General features: G+C 42.9%; 1 protein-coding gene across 1 annotated transcript in view; it reads left to right on the top strand.

Moving 5' to 3' along the window:
- SIPA1L2 (signal-induced proliferation-associated 1 like 2) overlaps positions 1–23652 on the top strand; it is a 231342-nt gene that overhangs the window by 186814 nt on the left and 20876 nt on the right. The window contains exons 12-17 of the mRNA XM_011935710.1: positions 210–310; positions 687–790; positions 2597–2985; positions 9561–9785; positions 13429–13582; positions 16186–16405. Of these exons, the coding sequence (XP_011791100.1) occupies positions 210–310; positions 687–790; positions 2597–2985; positions 9561–9785; positions 13429–13582; positions 16186–16405 (1193 nt within the window). The remainder of the gene's footprint in view (positions 1–209; positions 311–686; positions 791–2596; positions 2986–9560; positions 9786–13428; positions 13583–16185; positions 16406–23652) is intronic.

Below are 23652 nucleotides of genomic sequence, written 5' to 3'. Positions count from 1 at the left end.
ACCCTCTGGTTAAACCAGATCCCACAATTTCAGATGCTTTTAGCTTCTCTGGCAGGGCTGAGCTGACAATTTGCATTTTCATTTGCCAAAAAACCAGCTCCTGGATAGGGCTTTCCCTCACATAGCCCACTTGGAAGCCAGCACTCCCGTGTGCATGCTGGCAGGTGGCACGGTGAGAAGCGACAGACTCAGCTCTGTGTTCTTTTCAGGTGCCAGTCCCCTCTACTGCTCGAACACCAGGGCTCAGGCCCTTTGGAATGTGACGGAGCCAGGGAGAGGGAAGACACCATGGAAACAAGCAGGCACCCGGGTAATAAGGAACTCCTGGAAATTGACCTCCCTTACTCCCTGTTGCCCCCTCCCTGCCCTTTCCTCTCCCATCACTTGTTCATTTGATTCATTCATTCACTCAGCCTATGTGCACCAGGCTGAGGTGATCAGCTGCGTCTCCAGGTGCCGGAGGGGGTGTGGTCATGGTTGGTTGTGGTTGTGGCATCTGCAGAAACTGAACACTTTATGGTGGTGGTTCTGTTTACTTTTGTGGCATATCCATTGGTAAGACCAGAAAGGCCTAGAACCACAAGCATGTTCATGTTTACCAAACCACTTGTCTGACTTCTGGTTTTCTTTACTCTTTTGGTAATACTGGAAATTGGAAATTCAACTCCTCTCTCTTTATGTGACAGAAACCAAATGGCATGGCCCACCTTCCAAAGTCCTGAGTTCCTATAAAGAAAGAGCTCTGCAGAAAGATGGAAGCTGCAAAGATTCCCCCAATAAGCTTTCTCACGTAAGTCCTTTGTTCATAAGCCCTTCACTGGCCTAGCCAGGACTGATCTCTCTCGGCACACAGTGGTACAGCCTGCTTCCTGGGGATGCTCAAGAGCACATTACCTCACAGGGCTCTTAGAGGTGAGGTGAAAAAAGGAAACTATCTTCCTGATTTATAAAGGACCTCAAAGGAAGGTTGCACAACAAATTAGTGGCAAACAAAGCCAAAGTTATATCCTCAGCCTTTTGATCCTCAATATCCAGTGCAGTAGTTACTAAATCATGTTCCCATTTGTAATCTGTTAACCACTTATCGATTTAGTGGCAGAAGCATTATCGATTTGAAAACAGAAGCAGAAACCGCTAAGTGATGTGTGTGGCCAGAGGAACTCTGCCCATAGGCAGCCATTTACTGTACAGTCACAGACGATTTAATCATCACGGCGGCAGCTGTCCATCACATATGTCATGGTAGAGCAGTGCCCACGTGGTAGTTCTCAGTCCTTTGCATGTGTTGCCATGTTTACCCCTTGAAGAAACCCTGGGAGGTGAGCGTCGAGGGAGACTAGCTCAGTGAAACAAAACTTCCATTGAAATGTAGAAACAGGAATTGTTGGTTATTAACATAAAGCCAACATTTTAAAGTGGCTTATTTTTGAAAATGTTCAGGTGAAGATAATTTATAAGGTCCTGAATTAAGTTATGTCTTTCTTCTTTCTTAATGTGTCATCAGCCAGCTTTGCAGTTGTCCCTTAGCAAACACACATGACATTTCTTCCCTCAGCTGTGACCACGACCTTGTCTTGAGTCAGCCTTGCTGTATCTATTTAAATCTACCTTTACAATGTTCTCATATTGGTTTCAGCAAAGGGATACGTGGTGTGGGCATAGTTTTGAGAATATCAGTGTATGATGAAAAGGTCAAGGTGATTTGCTTAAGGATCTGATAGACTGGAATAAAAAAAGATAAGGCCAAACTGCTTTAAAATCTACCAGGGCCTGGCTCGTTCTTATGATTCCAAAGCCCTTTGCCAGTGCTTCAGATCTTGTTGCTTTTCCCAGACTGTGAAGAGAGGCCATGTCTATATGAGCACATTGTACAGACAGTGACATTTCTTCTATTTGCTTTTTGTCTTCTAGAGACCCCCCGCCCCAACCAAAAGCATTGACTCTTTTTCAGACCTATTTACTCTAAAGAGAGTCCCATTTCTTAAAGGCTTGGGACGCAGTTTGACTGGGGCTGTCTCAGAGAGATAGTTCGTGTTTACCGTGTACTTTGCAGCAGCCAAGTGCATCTGCATATATTATCTCATTTGCTTCATGCAAGAATCATGTAAGCTCAGTCTTACAAGCACAGAGAGGGTTAAGTGATTAACCAGAAAGTTCTACCTTTGTGACTGGAACCTGAGTCTTCTCCCCCAAACTCAAGGCTGGCACTATAATTTGTCATAGAAGCATTTTCTTAATAAGTGGCCCTTCTGTTCCTTGTATAAATTTTCCATTTCCTTCCCAGTTTATATCACCTTTGTTTATTGTTTTCTTTGCTAGTGACACTGTGGCCGTACTTTTGTGCTTCTTGCACAAATAATTAAAGATTTAAAGATGTCCATTTAACTTAGATAAATTATGAGAAGAAGTATGAATCAGAGACTTCTGCACAAAACCAGGTTGTTTTTGAAAAAGGAAATCCCGTCATTGCCCACATTGAAGAGTGAGTAGAAAGGGTTCAGGTACGATCCCATGGCCTGTAGCTCCCTGAGTCAGGGTGAGAAGCAGCAGAGTTCAAGATTCACTTGAAGACTCTCTGTTCCTCTTTCTTCTCAAGATTGGAGATAAAAGTTGCTCCAGTCACTCCAGCAGCAACACACTCTCCAGCAACACCTCCAGCAACAGTGACGACAAGCACTTTGGATCTGGCGACCTGATGGACCCCGAATTACTGGGGTTGACCTACATCAAAGGGGCCTCCACCGACAGTGGCATCGACACGGCCCCGTGCATGCCCGCCACCATCCTCGGCCCTGTGCACCTGGCAGGCAGCAGGTCCCTGATCCACAGCCGGGCCGAGCAGTGGGCTGACGCTGCTGACGTCTCTGGGCCTGACGACGAGCCGGCCAAGCTATACTCTGTGCATGGCTACGCGTCCGCCATCTCCGCCGGCAGTGCTGCGGAAGGCAGCATGGGCGATCTCAGTGAGATATCCTCTCATTCCAGGTAAGCCCCACAGCACTGCAGAGTAGTACCTGCTGGTGCCACCTGGGCCCTGTCTGCTGGGATGGAGCAGAAGCCTGAACTATAAGCAGTAGGGGCATCGTGTAGGTTGGTGTTATTTTTCCTAGCTGTCTGACATCAGAGGAAGGGCTTGTTTCTACAACATGAAAATGTGAAAGCTTGCATGTTAATAAGTCCCTTGTTTGTGTTTTATTTTGTTTTTTTTTCCTATTAAGTTTGAGTGAAAAGTCAGTAGAGATATTAATTGCTCTAGTCAGGCCACTTACGTCTCTCTCCTAATTCAACCTGTTGTCCCTACATGTTTTGGAGGCACTCACTAATCTTCAGACCATGGTGGTAGGAAGCCATGAGGGCAGCGTGTGCGTGGAGCACATGTAGCTCCCTGCCGTGAGGGCGTGCACACACTTCCTCCCTCTTCCTGCAGCCCCGACAGCAGGGGAGACCTGAGATCATGTGTATAACAATGGAAGTGTGTTCAGCTCTGCAGCTGGGGTTCATTCAGTAAAGACTAGCTAAGTGTAAAGCAACTGCGTTCTAAGTACTCTAAAAGTGTGGATGTTTAATATCTCCTTATGAGTGGTTTTAAACTCCTGTTTGACATACTTCTCTGCAGTGGTTTTAAAATACCTAATTTGCAATTTCTGCCTTCGCTTTCAAAGACTAGGCAAAGGACAAAGAAATGCATTTATTCGGTTTTGCTGTGGACAGGATTTAACTGTCTACAGCAACTACCAGTGTCATTTTTCTGCTTGTTTCCAAGGCCTTCCCGGATTCAGCTCCAAGTTACTCTGACTCCTGCCCACAATACTGGAGGGCAGAGTCAGTTGAACTAAGAATGGGAATATTTCTTGCAGGTACCTAGTGCTGTGAGGGAGCATTTCTCCAAATGATGGTGCTCAAGGCAGACCTGTAGCCATCACGGTGAAAGGCTTTTTATGTTCCTTAGGCTCCCCTTCAGAGTCTCCCCTCACCCTACCACTGCTAGGGGATACTGAGTGTCATTCAGGGACCTTTACGTTACAAGTTAAAGAAACTCCATGCTGATTGGTTCACGCAACCAGGGTCATATTGGGGCTCGTGTAACCAACAAGTTGAGCACTTGCAAGGTTCTGCTTGACCCAGCAGCTCAAAATGATACTGCCCAGGACCAGGTTGCCTCCATCTTCCCACTCCGTGTGACCATTTCCCAAAATCTCAGCATTCTTCTTTTGGCTGAAAACAGCTGTGCCACCTGCAGACCTCCCACAGTCACGGTCCTCTGTCCCCAGGAAGAAAGTGGTTCTTTCCTAGTTTCTACAGAAGAAACAGGTTTCTGCCATCTCCAAAGCAAACCCCCCCACCCCCATATCTCCTCACATGTTCCTAGCTCCAACATGTGGTTAGGGGGTAGCGTCGCCTCGGGCAGTTGGGGCCCTCAGCCTGGGCTGGGGGGTCAGTCCCTCTCGCCAAGCCATGCAGCCGAGGAATGGCAAATACAGCCACTGCCCCAGAAGAGAAGCAGGGCATTATTTGACCTAGAGAAGGGGGAGTGGACGCCAGAGAGTAGAAATCATGCGTGTCCACCATGCAGAGGGAGCTTAGGATATGAAGATTCTTTTCAAAATAGACATTCCTACTACTTTTTTTTTTTTAACCAGTTCTATTTAATAATTTGACTTAAAATAAGTTTAGTACTAATAACTAATATAATAATTAAGGATTATCAGTGAATTTGGTTATCTGAATTATTCCTGGCTGAATTTCAGGGACAGTGGTCATACTGCAGAAACCATCTCGGGGTTGTACAACCTGCTAACATCTAGTTCAAAGTTTAGATGATTTGTGAAAGAGCCAATTTCATGACACCTTTTTGGACAGAGGTCACTGACCTCACAAATAGAGTTTTGTATTATTATTATTAAGTAAAATTTCTATGGAGACTGCCTTCGGAGCACATTCATTTGTTGATATTTGGTAGGGATATTTACCGGCATTTGAAATGGGTTTTCATGATTACCTTAACCATTTGCAAATGTAATGGGCTAGACTATTAGAAAGTATATGACAGTGCTAGATTGGATTTCTGATTGATTTTACTTTCTTCCACCACTCTGAATTGGATGTGGCCCAGCTGTTGTATAAGTGATAGATGTTGAGTGAGAAGAATCCTTTACCACTTGACTGCCCTTTTCTTGTAATTCTTCGTTGATGGTGGCTTTGAAGCCACATTTCAACTTGCGTCCTAGGCTTTTGCTCAGCGTGGAATTCAGTCATTGAATGGAATCTTTTTAACACTTCCTCTTGCCTGCCCTCCGACCCGCACAGGAGGCGAGGAGGAGGGATGGGATATACAGCATTTGCCTTGTTTTCTGTGTGTTGAGTGAAAGGCAGGTGACTCATTAGAGCATGAGGGACCAACCTATCAAGCCACAGAAAGATTCTGCAAACTCTGAAATGCCAACCGCAGCTGGGGCATGGGCAGCCATGAGGAAGGCTCCCTCAGCACTGTACTTTCCTCTCCTGTCCCAGTTCAGGCAGCCTTGCAGTCCCCTGGAGCCAAGGTCTGCTGCTGGGGGGTCTGGGTTGTGACTGACAGTAGCTCAGGTAACAGAAGAGCAGAATAAACTTTCAGGAACTGACATGGGTTACCATCCTGCCTAAACCCACATCTCTGCTCCCAAGTGCTCCGTGCCCCTGACCTGTGTGTTATTTTCTTCATAGCACCCACCCCTAAATCAAATCATTTGTGTTTACTGCATATTCCTTCCCACAAGAAGGTCACTTATAGCTACCGTCCCCTCACTGGAGCATTCATGTTTTGAGCTGATAGGCTCATGGCCTGTCTTGTTCACTTGTATCCACAGCACTCAGTACGGTTCTGTGCACATGGCAGGCATCTGAATATTTTTTGAATGAAGACATAAACCAGGAAAAGTGCTTGATAAATGCTTATTGATGAAGTTAATAAACCAGTGCCTGGGTAACATAGGGAAGTAGGAGGAATGTGGGATCCACCATTCCCAGTTCACGGTGTCAGGAGTCCCAATCAGTATATGGTGTACTCTTAATTCTTAACTGTGGTTTTTCACCACCGACACCATAGCAGCCTCCTCCAGCCCCAAGCACACGCACACACATTCCTTGGCAGCCACCCGGGAGTTAAATAGGTACACAATTGTGTATATGGCACAATTCCAAGATTGTACTAAGGAGGCAAAGGGAGGACTTAAAACTCTTTAGGACAAGTTACACTCTTGTGAGGAAGAGGGTAGGGGAACAGGAATCATCTATTAAGCAGAACGAGCATGTATCTAGCCTGCTTTCTCCTGCTGCTCAGTTCTTGTAATTCAGCACACACATGTTTTTCTTTCTTCGAGGGCAGGGCATTTAGATAAGAGCTCAGAATACCAGGCAGTATTTATGCTAACCTAACTAAGGCTTTGCAAAATGAAGTAAATCAACTGCAAAAACAAACCCCATGCTCTGGATTCGCCTGTAAATGGCACATACGATGTTGGGCTGTTTATCATCATTCACGCCACCATACCTTTATCCTGGTACAAGTGATTGGAGGTCGGCAGTATAACTCTGAAAAAAGAGCATTAATCCAGAAGGAAAGGATTTGTGAAAAGTTTGTAGGCAACATTCCAGAATGTTGTCAGCATCGGAGAACACTTCTGTAATGACTGCTACTAAACAAAGAATTGTGCCATATTACTCATCAAATTTCTTCAAGTTAACTTTAAAATATCTTACAGTTGGGATAAAAGACATTTTTAATGAAATCTAATTTTTAGAAAATGTTATAAAACAAATGGCAAAATACATAGAGTTTGCGGCCTTTGGTCATTTTAAGGGGGAAAGGTGAGTAACCTACACACACATGTGCAGCGTATTAACTAGACTGTGACTTTGAGTGCCCCAGTCTTTAACAACAGAATATCTCGGAGATCATCCAACGCTTTGAAATACATGAGACACACGGGTAGTGGAAGGCAGTGCACGGTCCTTCATCAGGTTCTTAATGGGGAAACTAAGGCCATAAGCCTTACTGGGACAGTTGGGAAACTAGCAAGTGGACTGTCTGTTAGATGACAGTATTGCATTAATGCCTGACGTCCTGTACATGATCATCACTTGGTTAACTATGGGGGGATGTCCTTATTCTTGGGAAATAAATGCTGAAACATAGGCGTATGATGTCTTCATGCTTGCAGCTAATTCTCAGATGGTTCAGAGAGGAATTAGTGGATCTAGAAAAAGGGTATGTGGGTGTTTATTCTACTATCCTTTCCCTTTTCTGTAGCTGTGAAATTTTTCAAAATACACTTGGGAAAATAACATACAGGGCTTCAGAGCTCGTTATCTATACACACAGTTTTCATGTTAGGGCTCCCTAACTGGCATGCGCCCCAGTGAATGGGAAGAGTCCATTAGCTCCTATTCTCCATACGCCTGTTGATTGCTTGCCTTACTCCTCAGGTCACCTCGGTCATGTTGCTTTACTGTTCTCTTGACCTGGTGTTCCGTGTGTGTGGATGTCGTTGAAGAGGCAATGCAGCATCTTCCCAAGACTCACAGTTAGTGCCCAGAGGGAGAGAGCCACCAGTCAAACTCAAGGGCACCAGACCAGCCACCAGCAACTAAGTTTCTTCATAGGAGTAGACGAGGTGCTTTGTTTGTTGGTCTTGGTTAATTTTACTTAAAACCGCAGTGTTTTCCAAAACACAGAGACCCTGAAAATGGGTCCATTTATTTTGTTTCTTTATTTCCTCTGGAACCTCTAAAAAAGTTCATTTTAATATCATTCTTATTTTTATACTTTGTCTTTTATGATACTTGCTTTATACATGTATCAGAAAAGGTCTGTGCTCACCTGGGGTTTCAGAATAAGATTGTATTTCAGCATACTGGAGGAGCTTGCTACCTCAGGAACCCTGTGTTAAACTCTTTCAATAGACAGGACTCCTACTTGTGAATAATCCTGTCCTGCGTCACTTCCTATAACTACATTTATGTAATGCTTACCCTACGCTATGCACCGTTCTAAGTGTCTCACTAATAGTAACTCAGATTATCTTCAGAGAAACCTTCGGAGGTAGATACTGTTATTATCCTCAATTTACAGATGAGAACACTGAGGTTAAGAAACTTGCCCAGGGTCTGGCAGTGGTAAGGGACAGAGCTGGTGTTGAGACCCAGAATCCTCGCACTGCGCTCGCATGTCAAGTTTGCTGAAAGTGAAGTCCACCTCCCTTTCTCAATGCTGAGATTAGACCTGTAATTTAAACTCTTAAAATTTTTCATTTTTTATAAAGGAACTTCTATGCATTTTTCGTAAAACATATATTGTTGATCTTTCTAATTTAAGAAAAAGATATTTCTGGTGGTGGTGAACTGTCCACTTAATTTCTCAGTCAGCCGGGGGTGGGTAGTCCTTCTGGCCTTAGCTTACTGACTAACCTTGAAAATTTTTATTGTTTTTAGGGCCTCTGTCTGTTTCAGTATTGTTGCTGTGGTATCATATGATAATGCAGCAAACACCCCTGTAACTACCACCAGGTTAAGGACTAGAGCATTGCTGTGTCTGGAAGCTCTCTGCATCCTACCCAATTACAACCCCTTCTCTTCTCCCTTGAGGTAGCCACTAACCTGGCTTTTGTGATCATCATCCCCTCATTTTCTTTACATTTTCCTGAATGACATGTTGTTTAGTTTTACCTGTTCATGAACTTTATTAAGAAACTGGCTCATGATCATTGTATTCTTTGTCACTGGTTTCTTCTCTACATTGTTCATGAGATTGCCCAAGTCGTCTGTAGCCTCAGTCCGTTCATTCGTAGAGTATTCCATGTATTCATTCATAGTTATTAATCGAATATCCTTCTACTATTGATGATTTTGGTGGCTGCCATTGGGGAGTTCTTAAAATCAGTGCTTCTAATCAACATTGTTCCATGTTGACAGTTGCACGTGCAGCAGGGGTTTATTGTATGTGTGCCTATGCAGTGGAATTGCTGTATCGTAAGCTCTGCAGGTGCACACACCTTCATAGGTAATGCTCAAACTGTTTCATGCACTTTTTACTCCCACCAGCAGTAGGAACGTACCCAGTGCCCCAGTTCTTACTACTACTGGGTCACTGGGTATTGTCAGGCATTCCCATTTTTGCCTGTCTGGTGAGTATGTAATGGTATTCCATTATGGTTTGCATTGGCATTTCCCTGGAGACAACTGAGTTTGAGCACTTTCTCCGACAAAATGTTCACCATTTGAGTTTGTTCTCTTTTGAAGCATCAGTTTAGGAATGTTGCCCATTTTTCTATCAGATTTCCCCAGCCATGTTTTTAACATCCTTCCTGCCACAGGCATACAACTTGCACGTGAATAGCCTTAGCCTATGTAAAATGAGGCTTCCTAGCAAGCTCCATGGTAGAAAGAAGCTCCATCTGCCTCACTGGGCCCGATTTTGCTCTCGGAGAAAGACTTGAGTAAAGCGTTGTGGCTCTGAATTTGGCCGTGTGCCAGCACTGCTGAAATTGGATGGTATTGCAGCTTTTGTCTGTTTTTCTCCTCAGTGGTTCTCACCATTCAGGAAGCCCTTCGGCTCACTGTTCAAAAAATAGTGGGTCTCTGGATTCATCCAAAGTCTACATCGTGTCTCACAGCAGCGGACAACAGGTTCCCGGGTCCATGTCCAAGCCCTACCACAGACAAGGGGCAGTGAACAAATATGTCATCGGCTGGAAGAAATCGGAAGGCAGTCCACCGCCCGAGGAGCCTGAAGTGACTGAATGTCCCGGGTAAGGTGGTTTGCTGTTCTTCTCCGGTCAGCGTTGTTCACTGTAGGGATTGACTGAGCAAATGTATTTTCCTCCCAAAGGAAATGCATTTACTAAAGAAGAATAATCTAAAAACATCTTTCTTAAACTCTTTAAATGATGATGTTTATATTTCTCTATAAATAAATTCTTCTCTTGATTTTTACATTAAAAAAATGAAAAGAAATCTGTGTTCTTTGCTTTTATATTCAAATCTGCCTGCGATAGAAGAGTCATGGTAACACGCTACTGATGGTGTGAGTGTAGAGTCTCTATAAATACACAAGGTCAAAGGCAGTTCGAATTCCCACGGAGTCCTGTGTGCTTCTTAAAGTTGCCGTGTAAGTGACATCCTAAAAGAAAAAGTATTTTTCTTAATGTTAGCATGACTTCCAATTTTCCTTTTAGTTGTTAGGTTTGAGGTTGAGGGCGGTGGTGGGCACGTAGGGAAGGATGCTTTGTATCTGTTTGAAAAAGAAAAGATTTAAAAATACTGGTAACCCGTCTTACAACACTTGTGAAAACTATGCTGATGCCTCTGTGAAGAGACAGGTAAAGAAATTGCATTTCAAGAATGCAGAGCAAGGCTGGTTGGGGCTAAGGAACTATCTGCTTCTTTCGTAAAGAAACTTAACAGAATAGTCATGCTAAATTATCAGGTCTGTGTGCTCTGCTGTACCTGCCTGCAGTAGCGTCATCAGGCGTGTGGTGCCGGGCATGGCATGCACCCACTCTGGGATGGCTCTTTAGAGAGAACCTCTAGATTTTGCACTTTGCCAGTGAACTAGCATCACCTTTTTCTCTTAAAAAATGATCCTATGTCTTAAAGACAGCTGATATGATTCTGCCTTCTAAATTAAAAATTCTTTTAGTGCTTAAATTGAACATGGAATCTTTTGTTAAAAAACTAATATCAGTCATTGCAAATGACTTATTTAGGAAGGCATTTCATAGTGATAACTAGCCCTTTTTATTATAAATGAAAATGTTAGAGTGATACATTGGTATTTCTAATAAGAATCTTCTCAGTGCTTCACAGGAATTCATTCCAAGCCTTTTTTTAAGTTCTATGAAATATTTTTAGAAGCATTTTATATGTCGCCGTAGTACTATGTTTAGGCGAAAGACTCTTGGAAAGTCAAGGAAGTGTGAAAGGAGCCCATTTGGACAGTTTTCATGCAAAAGCCTGGGGTTTATGCATTTCCACACGCTGGTTTGATGGCGCTAACGCTCAGTGAGAGCAAGGCAGTGTCAGGAATGAGGTGAGAAGGGGGTTTGTGTCTCTGAGTCACAGGCTGTGTGCACACTAGGGGAGACTGAGATTGTGTCTCCGCTGGACCTCCCCACCTGAGGTCCCCTGTGGTGTGGAAGGGCAAACGGCAGTCCTCACACATGTTTTTGGGTGTACCTGGGAGGGGAGGGGGCTGTAGAAGTTCTTCCATCCTAACTTGCATTTTATAGGGAGGATTTGAGCTCAAACTGGTTATCCCAAGAGGCCGGTGCTGGGATTTGAGACCAGGGCTCCTGGTCAGTGTGCGGGCTCATCCCGGCAGATGGAGCAGGCGCCCCAGGCCCTGCCCAGTAACACAGTGTTTCTAAGGCAAGGCAATCACACAGGACTGCACTAACTAGATTTGGAGTTTTTTCAAAATAGTGTTTTACTGGATCACTGAAAGATTTGCTTAGAAAACAGCCAAGTACATCATATTTTTAGTGTCTCATTGTGCGCTGAAGAACAAATCAGTTGTGCTCTCCAGAAGTTTCACATAGACCAGTGATTTCTCAAAATCATATTGTGGAAGCCCTACTGTTAATTTTGTTAATAATATTGTCTTACATTTTTAAATAATATAAGCAAATGAGCCGTTCTGTCTCAGGCTTCTGTGTACCCATTCATGCTGTTCCCTCTGCCTTAATGCCCTTTGTGAGTTTCTGAGCCTGACCAGCACCCTCCCAAAGGGGATTGTTCTCTGCACCCGCTAGCCCAGTACTTCCTACAGTGACTTCACACTTGATCGGTCATCTCAGCCTGCAGAGCACACACACCACATACCTACCACATACACACACACCCGGACTGGGGTTTCTATGCAAGCCCCATGGCCTGCTTACTTCACTACTCACAGTGTCTGGCACAGAGTAAACCCTTGGAGCATATTTATGACACATCATTGGATAGTTTCTTTAAATTACTAGTGTAGCAGAGAAAACTAGCGATTTTTATTGAAACACATACAGAAACTAGAACAGCACATTGTAATCGTAATTATGATATAATATTTTTATCCATGCAGTTATTGGTAGGACCTGGGATTTTTCCCCCGCATCTTTCCCAAAACACATAGGGCCTGGAGCTCTTGAGCACCACCTAACTCACCTCAGGATCAAATGTTGGGCGCTTCTTGGATGCAGTCTTGTTAAAAACTACATTGTTTTATTTTCCTTAGGCGGCTTTTATGCAAAAGCCCTCCAGCGTCTTGGATTCTTCTTGAAGCTCCCATTTTCATGTCATGCCATCCCACAAACCAACTAAATCTTCAGTAATGTTGTAAAAGTTAAGAAAAGCTTCTTCTTTTTTTTTTTTTTTACAGCCACTGTTTGTTCATGTTGTAACGGTAGCTTGTGCTTCAAGAACTGAGAGGTACAGGGAAACCTGTCCTACCTCAGGAACAAAGCCATAGAGGATTTTAGAGAAATCCTTCTTAATTTTGAGCATGTTTGTGTATGTTTCTTATTCTAGTAATTTCCCGGTGAGCTGTCATACAGTGACAAGATAGCCTAGCTTTTGAAATAAAGAGTCATCTTGGAGGCACACAGCAATAACATTCAGGTCGTCCTCCAGCTCGCTGCTGTGGGCTATGAATTCCTCGAGTGTGATGTTTCAGGTTGTGTGGCAAAGACCGTTTGCCTCTACTGACAGTACAGCCACTGACTACTGTGTCTTCAGGAATATTTGGTTGCTCAGATTGTATTTTCAGAGTAAACCTTTTTAGAATGACTCCCGTTTTCTCCCTGAAAAAAAGCTAAAAACAATAATTCAGCTTGACACTCTTTTGTCATCTGTCAATACATTTTTGTATACTGATAATTAAGGGAGACAGCTACTTTATTTATCCAAACAGCTTTGTGAAATTGCTGATAATAAAACATGCTTCGCACACACGTGAATTGATTAGTCTTAAACCCCAGGCTCCCTCGTGTGGCTTCCTCTCTGTTGCCCGGGTGCCATCGGGGCTCTGGTTGTCCAGCCGCGAGAGCACACAAGGGCTGTATCAAAAGACGTGTGATAATCTCTGATGAATTATTGAAACTGTGTTTTCTGATACAGAGTAGGAAAGGGAAAACGCAGCGGTGTTTTAAAAGTTGGCTATGTATTTTTTTCATCCTGGGCAATCTGATTTGTGTCCGAATTATTCAGGAATCTAACTTTGTAGTTGAGCTCATTTCACAAATGTGAACTGGCATGGGAATTTGGAGCAAATGCAGCAAAAGTGAACCGACCTTAAAGACCTGAGAATTGTTTGTATGCATTTGTGGCTGCTGAAACTGGTTACTAGGTTTTAATTCTTACCACTACAGGCACTTTACAAAGAGGCTTAATTTCCATTCTGATTGTTCTCAACAGGATGTATGGTGAGATGGATGTCATGTCCACAGCAACTCAGCATCAGACAGTAGTGGGAGATGCCGTTGCAGAGACTCAACATGTTCTGTCTAAAGAAGATTTTCTGAAATTGATGCTTCCTGACAGCCCCTTAGTGGAGGAGGGGCGAAGAAAGGTTAGTGACTTGTGGAGCTTTGAAGTTACCAAAAACACTGAAAACAAAAAAAGAGTCTAAAGAAACTCAAGGGTTTCCAGAGTACTCCCACATGCTTCATCTCTCATGACCCTACCAACGACTCACTGCACATAGTTGACTGTTGTCAATTTTGATTCTATCAGTATGTAAAGGGAGCCTGGGAGAGGTTAGGAAGGCTGTTTTTAAAATCTCAGATAGAGCTAAAAGTCAGGCTGGCCTAGCCTCAAATCGTGGCTCCAGCAATGATTTAGCTGCATGACGTTATGCAAGTGACTTGGCCTCTTGACCTCAGTGCTCTCATCTGAAAAAAGGAGATCATAATAAATGAATTGTGAAGTTACAGTGAAGATAAGAAGTAATGTGAGAAGAGCCCAGTACAGCTCCTGGACAGAACTGGTGATCGTGAACAGTAGCTATTAAAATTCACACCACCTGACTTTTGTTCCAGACCTCTAGCCTCTGCTCCAAGCTATCTGTTCTTAAATGTAATCCTGTTCCAGAAGTGGAGTGGAGTTAGACAGCACACTGCTGGGCATTTTAAACAGGGTTGGAACTCGCACACTGCTGTTTAGAGATATGCAGAAATTATAGAGAAGGCCACGCTTAAATCTTGTAAACCACAACCCCAAGTTCAATGGCATACCTTTGTCATTCACAATGTAGTACTCCCTCGATAATGTTAGCTTGCTTATTGGCTTTAGTTTCATTATTATTACAATCTCTTAAGCCACTTTGCTAAACAATTCAAAGTACTAAAAAGGACTTAATAAAGGCGATTTAGCCCAGTCACCCCTTTTAGCAAGTAACTGAGGCCCCAGATGGTGAAATGTGAACTCTTCATAAATATTTGGTGCCAGAGTCAGCAACTGAGTCCTTGTCTCTTACTTCTAATCCAGCACTCCCTCTTGTTCATATGAAAAGGAAAAAGGAAATCAGGTATTACCATACTGACCATGATCAGGGTAAACTGCGGGTCTTTGTGCTTCTGTCTTCCCTATAGTAAAATCATTCTGCAATTAACCTAATTGTGTTTTTAGAACAACACTAATTAGACACTACTGCAAAGCTGCTTTAATCTAATATGCCTGTAATCAAGTTCTGAAGAACCTGCTGGTGGTGTGTGAGGAGGGAATCCCATAAGAACTCCATCAGAATGAGTCTTTTTTAAAAAACTTATATCAAGTCATGTACATGATACTGTATAAGCTTGGATGCAAAGGCAGACTGTTGTACAAAGAGTGTAAACAGCTTTTCTTTTTGGAGGGTTAAACTTCTTGACATGTGTTTTTTCTTCTAAGACAAATCACCTTCTTTTCATAATGTAAATTTAACTTTGTAGCTCACACACATTCCAGTTACCATTCATCAGTTGGAAAGACTTGACAGAATGGAAGGAACACATACAATAGGAATATTTTTAGACTTACTGCTACATTCATAAATGTAAATAGCCATTTCTTTGTTTGATGTGAACATTCTGGCTTTTACTATTGTTTACCTAAAAGGAATGTGGTTCGGTATGCAAAGGAAGTAGTTGAAAATTCAAATTTGATTTAACTTTTCTTGAGTATTCGACCACTCATTTCTTTAGTAACAATTTTCCTTACCCTATCTGTAATTAAACACCACAATAATTTTAATGGTTCATTTAAGTCTGGTTATGATCCATTATTGTAACTCAATTTTCAACAGTTATACAGACTTTTGCAAGTGATACCTTTTTTTTTTTTTTTTTGAGACAGAGTCTCGCTCTGTCGCTCAGGCTGAAGTACAGTGGCACCATCTCTGCCTACTGCAAGTTCCGCCTCCCGGGTTCACACCATTCGTCTGCCCCAGCCTCCCAAGTAGCTGGGACTATAGGCGCCCACCACCACGCCCAGCTAACTTTTTGTATTTTAGTAGAGACAGGATTTCACCGTGTTAGCCAGGATGGTCTCAATCTCCTGACCCTTGTGATCCACCCACCTCAGCCTCCCAAAGTGCTGGGATTACAGGCGTGAGCCACCGCGCCTGACCGCAAGTGATACTTTTAAGTGGACAGTAAGACTTTATTGGACTGCTACTGTTTTTTTGAAACGTGTTTATGAGGCCTACAAAGCTTCAGTGTTCAAAATTAGTGTTATTATTACTTAGATTAGATTGAACCTCACATGTAGTTGATTGGTAGAGAAATTGCCTAATATTACAGTGTAGTCATTTCAAATTAAAATCAAACCAGTATTGTGTGACTTGGAATAACTATTGCCTTAAATGGCAACCTTATATAATTCCAGGAATTATCACTGCTATAGGGTTATGGAGGTTTTATTTAACATTTCAGAGTTAATGAAGCGTGCATGTCTAAGTCATGACGGTATTTCATAGAATGTCAAAGGAGGAAAACATAAAATCTAATAACTACATCCCAGCCCTGGTGCATTTGCCTTGATCAACTGCTTGCCGCATTTGGCATTCCTGAGCTAAGAGAGAAAACTCAAAGAGTCTATCACAATAGTATGTGAAACCACTGGACTTAGTCAAACAAGCCCATGCATTCGTTTTGTTAATGTCTGTTCCCTCCTCTCACCTTGTTTAAACCCTAGTTTTCGTTCTATGGGAACCTGTCTCCAAGGAGGTCGCTTTACCGCACGCTGTCGGACGAGAGCATCTGCAGCAACAGGAGGGGGTCCTCCTTTGGCAGTTCCCGGAGTTCCATGCTTGACCAAGCACTGCCCAACGACATTCTGTTCAGCACCACCCCACCCTACCACAGCACGCTGCCTCCGCGGACCCACCCCGCACCCAGCATGGGGAGCCTGAGAAGTAAGTGAGAGGCGGGCTGATCGCGCAACTCCTGCCTCACTGGGCTCTGAGGGTGGCGTGATTTGGGAGTTTGTTTTTGTTTTTATTCAGTGTGTCTTATTTGGTGTTTTTCTTTTAAATAATTTTCAAATATAAAAGCCCCAGAGTGCCAGAGTGGACGTTTTGAAAAAGTTAGGTAACACTACCTATTTTGAAAGCAATTGAGAAACTCATATTAGATATTTCTGTCAAGTCCAATAATGACTTCTGCCTCATATCTCAACTATCATATCTATAAAGGAAAAAAATGTCTAAAGCCTGATTTAAAAAAAAAAAAAAGGAAACAAAAGTCCGACGTAAGGAGTGGGTTTTCAAGTGGGTGGACAGCAAGGAGGGACGTCTGGTTTTCTAGCCTTCAGTTTCTTCTTGCAGTTCAGTACCTGGAGATGGGAGGTGGCACATGTGCCTCGGAGACCTGGCTCATACACTGGGCTTTACCTGTGGGCGGTTTTGTGTTCCTGTGCAGATGACGTGTGTTCTCTTGTGTCCCCGCTTATTTCAATTTACTAGTCACAGGTCAACCTGACGATTTCTAGATGATTTTCCTTCAAATCCTAAAAATCTTTGATTTTTACATAGTGTCAAGTCTTCATTAATGTCAGTTTTTAAGGGCACTTTTTTTCTGTTAACCTTATTTCCTTTATACATAGTTATTTCTTATTGTACAGAAAGAATGGGAATTTAATCAGAAATATATTCATTGGCGAGTTTTTTTTTCATTTCATGACAGAAAATATCTTTAGAACCAATTCAAACTTCATAATACACTTTGAAGTCCCAGGCTAAATGAAACCAAAGTTCTAAGAATGTATCTAATATTTAACATAATGGGAAATGAACTTTATCTCATAAAATTCTTAACATATTTCTTTTCTTTTTTTTTTTTTTGAGACAGAGTCTTGCTCTGTCGCCCTGGCTGGAGTGCAGTGGCACGATCTTGGCTCACCGCAAGCTCTGCCTCCTGGGTTCATACCATTCTCCTGTCTCAGCCTCCTGAGTAGCTGGGACTACAGGTGCCTGCCACCACGCCTGGCTAATTTTTTGTATTTTTAGTAGAGATGGGGTTTCACAGTGTTATCCAGGATGGTCTCGATCTCCTGACCTCGTGATCTGCCCACCTTGGCCTCCCAAAGTGCTGGGATTACAGGCATGAGCCACCGCACCTGGCCTAAGCTATTTCTTTAAGCAACATAATTACCTGCCAGTTAGAAAGAGTCCATTTACCTAAAATGAAGAAACCTTGACAACCACGTGAGAGGTCAGACAGACATAGGCCACTTTCCTAATATTTCTCCAGTTGTTTTCCCTTTTTTGTAAAGAGGTAACTTTAATGTCCTCTTAAAAGCTTTTGTAAAACCGGTAAAACTCTATTTTCCTCCAAACGTTAGTTCATTTACGGTGTTTGAAGTGTGCCTGTGAACTCTTCGTGGTGCGTGTGTTATGTTTGTCTTACGTTCTACCCTTCATTTTGTTTCCATGTGAAAGAGGTATGTCCCTTTTTTTTTAGCTTCACTTAAAAAAAAATAGACTTTTTAGAGCAGTTTTAGGTTCACACCAAAAAGTACCGGCATTTTCCGTATACCTCCCCCAACACGTTATCCCCGCTGTCGACAAACCCCTGCCTTCAAAGACTGACAGTGGTACATGTGTTATAATCGATGAACCTATATGCACGGGTCGTTATCACCCAGAGGCCCTGGTTTACATTAGGGTTCGTTCTTGGTGGTGTACATTCTATGGGTTTCTACAAATATGTAAGATGACATGTAGCCGCTATTACAGTATCATTCAGAGTAGTTACACTGCCCTAAAAATCCTCTGTGCTCTGCCTGTTCTTCCCTCCCTCCCCTTTAGTTCCTGGCAACCACCAATCTTTTTACTATTTCCATTGTTTTGCCTTTTCTAGAATGTTGTATAGTTGAATCACACAGTGTGCAGCCTTTTCAGACTGGCCTCTTCTACTTAGTAATAAGCATTCACCTTCCTCCATGTCTTTTCTTGGTTTGATAGCTCATTTCTTTTTACAGCTGAATAATATTGCATCATCTAGATGTACTGTAGTTTATTTATCTAGTCATATCGTGGAGAACTGTGTCCTTTTTTAATGTGTTCAAAGGCACAATTAGGAAATAGTCAAGTTTACACTGTTCATTCACTGTCCTAGTTGAAAACTGCCTTACTTGTCTTCATTTTTACTTCTCTAGAAAAAGCACTAAGAGTTTTCCTTGCCATTTGCTGTTCTTTAAAGAAACCTTCTTATTTAGTGATACATCTCCTCCAATAGCTATACTTAAGAAACTACTCAGAAAATGTTCTCTAGGCTTGATGGGTGAACTAACAAAATGTAAATCAGAAGGCTGGAGGTAATTTGTATTGAAGTCTATTCCCCCAAAAACTTCTGATTTCCAACCCCCCATCCATGGAAAGTTTAAGCTTCTAGAATCTAGTTGTATGGAGGCCTCTGGTTCCCTGGCCTTCTGACTGCCACAATCGCCTACATGATTATAGATGCTCCTTGACTTACACTGGGGCCATGTCCAGATAAACCCACCATAAGTTGAAAATATTGTAAGTTGACCATGTATATGGTCACCTAAACTACTGAACATCATAGCATTTCCTAGCCTACCTTAAACATGCTCAGCACACTTGCATTAGCCTCTAATTGGGCAAAATCAGCTTGCAACACAGTCCATCATACAATATCGGTTATTTACCCGTGGAATCTCGTGGCTGACTGGGAGGTGTGGCTCACTGCCACAGTTCAGCATTGCGACAGAGTGTCATACCACATATCACTAGCCAGGGAAAAGTTCTAAATTCAGAATTTGAATTATGATTTCTACCGAGTATGTATCACTTTTGCACCATTAAAATCTGCTCAAGACAGGTTTGAATAATCCTCCTTTCATGGTTTCTGGCCATTCTGTAGACCCTCTCTAAGAAGATACCACTCTTTAAGAATAGTTTGACAGTCAAAAACTAGAGCAGCCCAGAAAGCTGAAATGTGAGTGTTAATGCCCAGAAGATGTCTTTGAGCGAGAAATGAGGAATATTTGAAGTTGCCCAGCAGTTTCTCTTAGTTTCTCGGAGAGACATAGCTTCACTTTAAAGCTTGGAGCAGAGGTTGGTTCCAGATGGTTTGAAATTGCTGTGTAGATAGAGTCGGGCAGAAAACTCAGAAAGCGCAGATACTCTTCTTTTAAACCTTAAAACATAGAGCATTCCTAGGGGAAAGAGAATCTTTCACCAGGAAAGACTCCATCAGATTTTGTATGTAATGTGGAGGGAGGGTTGCAGGGCAAAGCACCAGTAACTGCCCGTCTCTTCCCAGTGAATATTGGAAGACCTAATCTCTGCACCTTTTCTACATGTAATTATCATGGTCACAGGCTTCTCTTTCAGGTATTTTTAGCTTTTAAAAGTTACAGATTTGAATCTGTCTCAATCTTTCTTCTCTTGAGACTAAGATCTTAATCTTCATACTTAAGCTCATTTTGGATGTAATTCATGTCATGATTCATCTATATTTCCTGTGAAGTCACTGAAATGTGCTGTTATCTTTGTGTGTTCAACTTGGAGGTGTGCAAATATCACCTAATCCAGCAGTTGAGAGTATTTCTGAAACATTTCTGCCTTGCTTTTAGGACCTTTGTTTTTGTCATTGGTAGATTGCAGAAGAAAATTTATTTAAGGGCCCAGATGGGGAAAAAAAAAAAATGAGAGTGGGCTTTTGAACACACAGTTCACAGGCCACATAACCAGTGACGCTGAATAGTAGTCATATTTTCCTTTTCTTCCTTGGCAGGTAGACACCTGGGTTCATTCAGCACAGTCCCAAGCATTGGCAGGCTCACCGGCTTAAAGATCATTTTTTATTTTTTTATGGAACAGAGATCAAAACTCTGAAATCTTCTTTTGAGAATGGACTAATGAGAATTCTTAGATTTCAAAAATGAAAATAGAAAATATTATGTGTGGTTTCAAATCCTATAGTTCTGACCTACGCACATCACAAAGAATGCCCCTTGAAGTTAAAAAGTGGGAGGGTGGGAGAGTTTAGAATAAATAAAATAAATTGGTATTTTAGTTATAATGTAATAGCTGCACGTGTTGCTTCAGACCGCACGTGTAGCCTCAGTGGTTTTGTATTGTAGACAATAAGGACTACCAACCACCAGAAGAAGAATTCTTTGCCAAGGGTGGCATGGCAAGGTGTCCATCCACCTGCAAACAGGGTTTTGACTATTCAGTATTTGACTGGGCAGTATTATTCAGTGTAATACTTCTTTCTCTTTTTTCAAATGTCCTCAGTCTTCCCTGTAATAAACATTGGTTTCTGAAAAGTGTAGTTGTGAAACCTCAGATATCTGACCGCCAGGAAATGCTGTTGGGAGGCTCCTTGGCATTTATAATAATAGCAATAAACTCAGACTCAGTAAAGATGGTTACTGTGGATTTCAGATTTTGGGTAAACAGACAGGCAGCCACAAGATCAATGTCGCAAGCCAGAGCAGGTGCGCAGGCAGTGGTTCCCTGATATTACCCCCGTTTCAGTATTCATGAGTCTCCTGAAAGGCTGACTTAGGTCCATATGCAACATGGGCAGTAAGAATTAGGAGCACAGAGAATCATCTTTTCCAGAAGTGAGGTAGGATGGAATCTACCCAACTGTGCCCAAAAAATGCTTTCAAGACAGTGGCCTCCCCTCCCTCCTGTTTTTTAACTCATCCTGAGAACTCCCAGGAAGTATTATGGGTATGAACTAAATTCAGTTACTATTGTTTTCTACTCACTAAATGTCTCATCTTTGACATTAGTATGTGACACCATATGCAAAATTGGTTCAGGTTTCCATTTGGAAAAACTCTGTGAGAAACTTGTTATGCCAGGAGGTCACCGTGCTCCATGTGGAGAGCCTACAAATGGGTCCCACACTTGTGCCTCCCACTTTCCTGGGCTGGCACCTGGCGAGCGAGCCAGCCACCCAACTGAAGAGGTCACGGTCTTGTCTTAATTGGCCAGAAGAGTTGTTTGGGCTCCTGAGGCTGGATTTAAAACAACAGGCTTTGATACCTGAGGCAAATGGTGCCTTTCGTATAAAACCGTAAAAAAACATTTTCGTAAAAAAACTTAGGAGACAAGACAGTTCCAGCCACTGTGGCATCACAAAGCACAGGTGATCAATTGCCCTTGCCCCTCCAGGTCTGCACTGTGTATACCTTTTTTTTTGAGATGGACTTTCGCTCTTGTTGCCCAGGCTGGAGTGCAGTGGCACGATCTCAGCTCACTGCAACTGCCGCCTCTCTGGTTCCAGTGATTCTCCTGCCTCAGCCTCCTGAGTAGCTGGGATTACAGGCATGTGCCACTATACCTGGCTAATTTTTTGTATTTTTAGTAGAAACGGGGTTTCGCCATGTTCGCCAGGTTGGTCTTGAACTTCTGACCTCAGTTGATCTGCCCACCCCAGCCTCCCAAAGTGCTGGGATTACAGGTGTGAGCCAACACACTCAGCCAGCACTATGCATATCTTAATCCAAACCCCTCTCAGACCAACAGTATTCGTCTGTTTGTTGACAGAGGTCTTTGAGGATAGAACTTGTGTCTTACTAGTTACTCTGTCCCTAGGTTCTGAGGTAGTACCTGGTGGTTCCTGGAATATAGTAGATGCTCAGTAAACATCATCTGGGTGATGAGGGGAGTGATAAAAGTATTGCAAATAATTTTGGCAGATTTAGAATCTGTGTTGGGCTGTTCTTGCATTGCTGTAAAGAAATACCTGGGGCTGGGTCATTTATAAGAAAAGAGATTTAATTAGCTTTTGGTTCTTCAGGCTGTTCAGGAAGCATAGTGCTGGCCTCAGCTTCTGGTGAGGGCCTCAGGAAGCTTACAGTCATGATGGAAGGTAGAGGGGGGAGCAGGAGTGTCACATAGCAAGAGAGGGAGCAAGACAGAGCTGATGGCGAGATGCCACACTCAACCAGATCTCACGAGAACTCACTCATTATCACGAGCACCAAGCCATGAGGGATCCACCCAGGGCTCAAACACCTTCCACGAGGCCCTATCTTCAACACTGGGAATCACATTTCAACATGAGATTTAGAGGGGACAACATCCAGACTGTGTCAGAGTCTCAAAAAACAAAAACAGAATAGTAAATTTTCCCGGTTACATGATATTCTAATCAGTGGAAAAGAAAATGTCTGTTTTTCATGTGGATTATTCATGGAGATATACAGGTGGCTCTTTCTTCGTCTAATAAGACTTCCATTAACATGAGGTTCTTCCTGCTTATGGAAAAATGATGGATTTTAGCTTTAAATCCACATTTTTCTCACAGCTTTTATTTCTAAACTATGCTCTTCATTAAGAAGCTTCTCATCATTTGCGTCTCAGCCAAGCATCCCCTCCTTGGACAGCCCTCCCCAAAATGGGCCACCAAGCTTCACAGTCACATTACCCTGTTTTGTTTTCTGCAGAAGACTTAATCACTCCTTGTATTTTCTTGTTTATTCATTTATTGTCTTGTGTTTGGTGTAAAGCTTCACGAGAGCAGGGCCTTGTCTGCCTTTTACCTACTGTTGTGCCGCCATCACATGGCAGGCAGTAGTCACTTACCAAATACATTGTGGATAGACTGCTGAGTGGACAGCGCTCCAGATAAACCCTAGAGGAAAGGAGACGTCTAATCTGTGCTAACGTTCTTTGCCAGTTCTGCAGTATCACATAGAAGTCCCATTCACCACTGGAGGAGGGGGGGGACAATATTTTGTAATAAAGAAAAAATGTCACCAACAAATGTCCTTTGCTTCTCCTCCCTGCTTTGCCAGCCTTACAGATTAAAAGTGGTGCGGGGTTGCCTGGGCTTGCCTTTGGTTGTGAAATGTACACCCCGAGACCATCTCAGATCCCAGAGCCATTAGTGCCACTGAGTGTGTGGTCTCTGCATGCATTGGGTAGGGGCAGTGGGCAGAGACCTTCAGAGCTGGTTGGCTGGGCTGCTCTGTGGGGAGCTGGGCCCGCTCACACACTCCGGGCCACTAAGACTCACGTTTGTGCCTTGGCAAAATTATGAATGGCCACGTATCAGGAACTTTAGAGGTGCTTAGGAATTGTCAAAGCTTTAATTATTTCACCCAAGACTGTCAGGAAACCACTCTATTGAGTATTGGGGAAGGATGGCTCTTTGAGCACACAGCTACAGG

Source organism: Colobus angolensis, unplaced genomic scaffold (genome assembly GCF_000951035.1).
Source record: "Colobus angolensis palliatus isolate OR3802 unplaced genomic scaffold, Cang.pa_1.0 Scaffold148, whole genome shotgun sequence".
Lineage (NCBI taxonomy): Eukaryota > Metazoa > Chordata > Mammalia > Primates > Cercopithecidae > Colobus > Colobus angolensis.
The sequence above is the reverse complement of the archived record's forward strand: the minus strand, read 5'-3'. Positions and strand labels throughout refer to the sequence as shown.